Source organism: Herpailurus yagouaroundi, unplaced genomic scaffold, assembly GCF_014898765.1.
Source record: "Herpailurus yagouaroundi ecotype Mexico unplaced genomic scaffold, PumYag 67641, whole genome shotgun sequence".
Taxonomy (NCBI): Eukaryota; Metazoa; Chordata; class Mammalia; order Carnivora; family Felidae; genus Herpailurus; species Herpailurus yagouaroundi.
This window is the reverse complement of record NW_024420442.1, coordinates 2,026,867-2,034,135: the sequence shown is the minus strand read 5'-3', so window position 1 is coordinate 2,034,135 and position 7,269 is coordinate 2,026,867. Positions and strand designations below refer to the sequence as shown.

Below are 7,269 nucleotides of genomic sequence, written 5' to 3'. Positions count from 1 at the left end.
AAAAAAAGAGAAAGAAAAATTATGTATATATACATACAAAGAAAAGAACCCTAAGTCCACAATTTAGACCACAAAAAAAATCTTGTCTCCAAATTGAGAAATTTATAAAAACCATTTACACATGGTTGTTGACCTATTGAAAACCTGTATAACATTTTCAAGACAGTAACTCAGTCAATACCACTTCTCTGAAAAATGAAATTCTGTGCAAAAGAAATTGTTTAAGCTAGAAACAAGACTCCCCCCCTCCCTGTAAGGGGCCAAAAGGGCCACTGAAATAATTTAACTCTGTTAGATTTAGTGCATGTAACCAAAAGGCACACACATGTGATTAATATATTAATATATTTTCATGCAGAAACCTGTGCATGTTCACAATTATATAACAAAAACACAAATATAACAAAACATAAAGCCTAATGTTTGGCAATGTTATTCTAGCCACATTTCTTTCTAATCTATCAGTCCAAGGTTTAGAGCTCATTAACACTGCCTCTCAAAAAATATATTATATTTGAACAGCTTCCAATAAAAATTAAAAAAAAAAAATGTTAGCCTGAAACAGTATATTTTTTTTCAGTTCTGATACATACAGAAACTTACTGATATGTTTATTTTAAATGTCATTTCAAATTAAGATACATTTTTCCTTTTGTTAATAAACACTTTGATAGCTCCAGTGAAGTCAGCAGAAAGAAGAACTTCTGTATTATCTGTCTTCAGAATACCTTAAAAGCATAAAAAAAAGTTTTTAGTTGATTTTAAAGGAATGCAGAGCCTGCCATTATAAGTGTCGCATGCTCATGACCCCACACCCTTTCCTCACGTTTTGTCTTTTTTTTTTTTCCTTCAAGATTTTAAGTAATCTCTTCAGCCAACATGGGGCTCGAACTCACAACCCCAAGGATCAAGAGTCACACGCTCTATTGACTAGGCCGGCCAGGAGCCCCATGGTCTTTCTTTTCTAGCTCGCTCCTGTGGTCCTTTCGCTCTCCTGTACCTCTCCTCCTCTGTGAGGCTCACTTCCCCTTACCGTATCTTAGCTGGTCTTTCCCGGGCTGGGGGATTACAGGGATTACAGGGGCTGGATGCCTGGATTCACTGCCAGGCAGCAGAGGCTTCGAACCCGCCCATTGCTTCACTTCAGGGCAAGATTCAGCCCCAGAAATGGAACGCTGGCAGCATGGGATCAGCTGGGTAAGTGTGTTGCTAACAGGGGTCTCTAATGAGGTTGACAGTGAGGTTCACTGTCGGGCGGACATACTGAAATTGCCATGAAACGAAGTACATACGATCGCTCTGGGAATGCTGACAGACTTTTTGCCTCTATGGTCTGTACCGGAGAGCTAGGCAGCTATGCTGAATGGCAAAACGCTTACCTCTTATTTGCCGTAAAAAGCATTTAACAAACAAAATTCTCGACCCTACTATGCATAGGCAAAAACCGTAGATTTATGAAGTACTGATTAATAAGGAAGAAAATAATCTAAACTTTAATTGGAAAGTTGTGCACAGAACGAGTTAAGACCAAATGGCTTCATTTAGACTTGCTAAAAACACATCCTAAGCCTGTGAACGTTCCTTACCACCCTTTGGCGTATCTCAAAGTTGTCCCATGCGGCAGTAGCAGCAGCAAAGGACTTGAGATATGAGACATGAGAAAGGCTAGAGAAAAAATAATTCGTCATGTACAGATAAATGCTTTATAAGATATGACAATAATGAAGATGACTGTTCTACGCACCAGGCATTTTGCTAGACACTTTATATATTATACATTCTTTTTAGTTTTTATTACAACCTTATAAACTAGGTATTGTCACTATTTTCTACATGAGGAAAAATGAAGTGTAAATTGCCAACTATGTCAGAAATAGAGAGGGCAATCAGATATATTTTATGATTTTATACCACGAGTTTCAGAGTTTATTCTTAGATTTTACCTCAATAGGTACAAAACGGCAAACAAAATCTGAGTATCACACATTAAAAGTTGTGCCTTTTTAGAAAGGACCCAGTGAGTTAACTGAACCTTGTTAATATGGTGCAGTTTTCTTTTAATTTTTTTTTTTAAAGTTGGATTCATGCTCCCACAGAGCCCAATGCACGGCTTGAACTCATGAACCTGAGGTCAAGACCTGAGCTGAGATCAAGAGTACGACACTTAAACCAACTGGGCCACCCGGGTGCCCCAATATGGTGCAGTTTCGAAAAGTTTTTTTAAAAACTTTTTCGGGGTGCCTGGGTAGTTGCTCAGTCAGTTAAGTGTTGGGACTCTTGATGTGGGCTCAGGTCATGATCTCACGGTTCAGGAGTTTGAGCCCCGTATCAGGCTCTGCGCTGACAGTGCAGAGCCTGCTTGGGATTCTCTCTCTCTGCTCCTATCCTGCCCTCTCTCAACAAATAAACATTAAAAAAAAAAAAGCCAGAAATTTCAGTGAAATGTATACAGGAGTTGTATAGAGTTTCTATAAAAAGGTATTACTGGGAGAGAAAAAAAGAGAAGAAGAAAAAAACCCAAATGCCTTAAAAGAGAATGCCAGATCTGATTCAGAGAAAAAAAAAAAAAGACAAAAGAAAAAGAAAAAAAATATTTTCAAACAGGCGGTTTAGTAAAGGTATTCCTGACTTGGTGTCTTTTTAAATCTTGTGACTGAAGGGAGTACTAGGCTGAAGTTGATCCCTGCTCTTACAGACAGAAGAAATACTGTATTCTGTGCAGTGCACCGTGCAGTGACACCACAAGGGAAACCACCTGAGATTAAATGAAGTAAAAATACTTGAGAACTCTGAAGTATTCAAATACTTTAAGAAGCCCCGTTTGTGCACTGTATCTTCTGTTGTGTCTTTAAAAGTCTCTAAAAGGCCTAGTTGTAGGCTGTAGAACAACAAAGGGATTTAATAAACTATTCTGGAACTCGTCTTAATAATACAGATTTGTTAACAACTAGTCCAAATTTAAACGGTCTCACCATACACTTAAGGACTAGCAGGGACCATTTTTATATAATTGGCACCGAATACTACTTGTTGGTGGTTTCTTTTCACTTCCTAATCTGATCATTTTATATAACTGGAATTACTCCTCATTTCTCTAGGCGTATACTGCAAATCACAGGAAAGCAAAGGCTTGTAAATAGCTACGTATCTGAGAAGTTACAAAGCTATAAATTTGTGGCAAGTAGAAAAAGCACTGCTTTCATTTTGATTTAATTCATTTGTTCAACACATGCTTATTAGGACCAAGTAGAAGCAGGCAAGCGCTGTGCTAGGCCCCGGCAGTCCAACAATACACAGGACATAACAAGTCTCTGTTCTCAGAGAGGACAGTCTACTAGAAGAGGCAGATAATAAAGAAATTTTGTATTTGTATGCCTTGTTAGCATTTCTCCAAGGGAAACAAATGCCCGTAAAAAAATTACGAACTTTCAAAATTTTCATTTTTAATTCCCAGATAAATTTAAATGAAGTAAAACTTGCAAGCAATAGGTTACTGAAATAGTCACAAAGGGATACAACCATCACGTTGTAAATAAGAAGTATTCTTTGTACTCATGAAAACCTCATAATACCCTATGTAGGTCAATGAGACTACTGAATGCTGGCTAGAGAAAATGTAGGACAAACAAAATAGGAGTACCTACCAGAGGGCATGGTATCCAAAACTTCGGCGTCTTCACCTTTTTCGTTCCCTTCTGACTTTTCAGATTGCACATCCAAAGACAACATCAAACTTGGGTTTGGAGCAAAGATGGCCGACGTAACAACTGCATTATGTGCTGGGGAAAAAAATTTACTTCAGATTAACTCATAAATTTGATTCTAAACATCAAGACAAAAAGTGTCATATGCAAAAAATATAATCGTGTATGTTTATGTTAATATCCTTTAAAATAAAATATCCCAAAAGTAGGGGTACCTGGGTGGCTCAGTTGGCTAAGCAGCTGACTCTTGATTTCGGATCAGGTCATGATCCCACAGTTCAAGGGATCAAGCCCTGCGTCACACTCTGCACAGACAGTGTGGAGCCTACTTGGGATTCATTCTCTCGCTCTCCCCCCCCCAGCCCCTGCCTCTCCCCGCTTGTGCGTGCGTGCTCTCTCTCTCTCAAAATAAACACTGAAAAAACAAAACAAAAGGATATTCTAAAAAAAAAATACCTCATACAAGCGTACCTCAGAGATATTGCAGGTTTTGTTCCAGACAATTGTAATAAAGCAAATATCACAATAAAGCAAGTCAAATGATTTTTTTTGGCTTCCCAGTGCATATAAAAAAAATATGTCTACATGTACTTAGTCTATTAACATACAACAGAATTAGGTTTACAAAAACACTGTACATACCTTAATTAAAAAATACTCAATGCTAAAAAGTAGTAACCATTATCTGAGCTTTCAGTGAGTCATAATCACTGATCAGTTCACCATAGCAAATATAACAAAAGTTTGAAATATTACAAGAATGACCACAATGTGACAGAGAGACACAAAGTGAGCAAATGCTGTTGAAAAAAACCTCCCAATTTGTAAAAAACGCAGTATTGGCGAAGCACAAAAAAATGAGGTATGCCTGTACAAATTCTGAGATTCCATGACCTCCCAAATTTTAGACAAGTATAGGTTCTTCCTTGGTATGGAGAAATCAAACAAAGCCGAATACAAAGCAAAAGCGGTTATAACTGCCAAACTGTCTCTGAAACAAGGCCTACACAAATTTACTCATAGTACACCTCCACTTTAACTTTATTCGCTTAAGAAGTCACACAAAAGTAGGCATTTACTTACCTTTAATACCTTCCCAAAAGTCATTACGGTCTCTCCTGACTGAAGTAAACTTGCTGAGGTCATGGTAAGTACTCCAGATATAAACATACTTATCTTCTGAGCCACTGACAAGGTAACTAAAATCATGGCTAGATTTGGGAAAGAAAGAAAAAAAACCTCAGTTTGGATTTTTTTTTTTTTTTAAGTTTCCCTCTATGAGTGCTTCTTCCTTGAAAACACCTAAGCAAACACCCGAGAGAGCTTGTTGAAATATAGACTCCTAGTCTCACTCCAGAGGATCCGAACGTGCAGGTTTGACACGGAGGTCAGAGGCGTGAGGATTTTCGTTAAAGCTCTAGGTAACTGTGCTGCTAGCTAACCCACACTGGGAGAAACGCCCACGTGAGACAGGAAAGAGAGGAGAATGCTTTACCAGTTACATTTCCCGGTAATTACTGGGTAATTCAAGAAGAAAGGAGAACCGTGAAGAAAAGGGCTGAAAGAAAGAGGGCTGTAAGGAAGAAGAGGCAGTTCTTCCAGGAGAGTCTCTAGACCCCAAATTAAGAGTTCAAATAATACTGTCATGCAAAGGCGTAAAGACAGGATACTGTACTTTAGGGTGTTAAAAATGCTTTATTAGCTTCAGTACCTAAAAGGATAAAGACCATGGGTGGGTGGCAGATACACTTCCTCTTAGAAAGCTTACATAATAAAGTACAGATGCACAAATTCCAGAGCTGGGAGTCTTCTAATCCTAGCGCTGCCACTAACCAGTGACTTTAGACCAGTTACTTAATTTTCTGAGTCTGGGTTTCTTTGACAGCAGAATAGGGGCAATTCTAACTGTATCTACTAAACAGGTGGATAAGGTAAGTACTGAATGATAATAACAAGAGACAGCAGTTGCAAAAGTGCGAAGAAACTAAACATAAGGCACAGATCAAAGAAAATATGGGAGCAGGGGAGAAATAGTCTATCTCTTTTGGGAATTTTTCATTGCCGATTTACCTGAAACTTGCTTTGATCTGGCTGCTACTGTTGACATAACCCTTATACTTCATGGACAGTGACAAATCTCTAAGATCATATAGTCTGATTCTGGAGTCATTTGAGGTTACCAGTATCTAAAAATAAATTAAAGAAAAAGTTAAAAATATCATCTTTTAATCTACGTTAAGGTATAACCAAAAACGGTATTACGTACACATATATAGCGAGAATATACCTCACAACTACAAAATGCTGTATTTCACATGAGAGAAAATATATTCCTAAGCCAAGGTATTAAGAGTTTTCAGGAGTCTATATATAGTGTGAAGAGAGATGGTTTTGAATACTTATTACCTTATTTTCTCCGGGTAAAGGTTCAATGCCAGTAATTTTTCTTCCAACTTTGTTGCGTCCTCTGGTAGATCGGACATGTATTTGTGTGTGGTATTTCAAATGCTAAAAAGAAATCACAAATTTAAAACATGAGAATAAGAAGGAACCTCAAAGATCATCTGATCCAACTTGTAGACAGACACGGTATTATTTGCCCCAATTTATAAAGCCCAGAGAGGATACACCAAGTTTATATAAAACCACTAAGTATTCCATTATGTAATTTATACAAGATAATCATTTACCTCGGTATCATAGAAAATACATCTGCCATCATATGTCCCAATTACTGCGTATTTGCCATTCTGACAGAAATTCGCAGCTGTGATCAATTTTGTTTGACCGTCTACCTCATTCCACAAAGCCACTTTTTTGTCAGGTATGTTCCAAAGGCGGAGCTTTCCATCCAATGACCCACTCAGAAAATACCTGTCATCCTAAAAATGTGGCAAAAGAAAAAGCTTTCGTTTCACCAGATCAAGAAAAATTCATTAGTGAATCAAAACATAAAGCCTATTAGGAAATAATGCTGAAAATATGTAGATCCTGAGACGCCTGGGTGACTCAGTCGGTTGAGTGTCTGACTTCGGCTCAGGTCATGATCTCATGGCTCCTAAGTTCAAGCCTCGCGTTGGGCTCTCCATTGCCTGCACAGAGCCTGCTTTGGACCTTCTGTCCCCCCTCTCTCTCTGCCCCTCCCCTGCTTGTGCTGTCTCTCTCTCTCAAAAATAAATAAACATTAAAAAAAAATTATTAAAGAAAACGTAGATCCCATTGAAAAAATATTATTCTTCAAGCATTATTATCATTATTTTTTTAAGATTTTAAAGATTTTTAAGTAATCTCACTCAACGTAGAGCCTGAATTCAAACCCTGAGGAGATCAAGAGGGCTCGGTTGGTTGAGGGGCACCCAGGTGGCTCATCTGGTTGAGCGTCTGACTCTTGATTTCGGCTCAGGTCATGATCTCACAGTTCGTGGGTTCGGGCCCTGCAATGGGTTCTGCGTTGACGGCGTGGAGCCTGCTTGGGATTCTCTCCCTCTCTGTCTCTCTGCCTCTCCCCTGCTCAGGCATGCTCTCTCTCTCTCAAAATAAATAAACTTAAAAAAAAAAAAAAAAA

At 38.3% G+C, this 7,269-nt stretch overlaps 1 protein-coding gene across 2 annotated transcripts in view; it reads right to left on the bottom strand.

Moving 5' to 3' along the window:
- Positions 1–326: 326 nt before the first annotated feature.
- WDR44 (WD repeat domain 44) overlaps positions 327–7,269 on the bottom strand; it is an 81,309-nt gene continuing 74,366 nt past the window's right edge. The window contains exons 15-20 of one of the 2 annotated variants that reach the window (XM_040468029.1): positions 6,395–6,586; positions 6,111–6,212; positions 5,775–5,890; positions 4,788–4,915; positions 3,645–3,779; positions 327–728 (exon numbers count right to left, since the gene is read on the bottom strand). In XM_040468029.1, coding sequence (XP_040323963.1) covers positions 634–728; positions 3,645–3,779; positions 4,788–4,915; positions 5,775–5,890; positions 6,111–6,212; positions 6,395–6,586 — 768 coding nt within the window. In that variant the 3' untranslated portion in view covers positions 327–633. The remainder of the gene's footprint in view (positions 729–3,644; positions 3,780–4,787; positions 4,916–5,774; positions 5,891–6,110; positions 6,213–6,394; positions 6,587–7,269) is intronic. The other variant, XM_040468031.1, reaches the window with a different exon arrangement.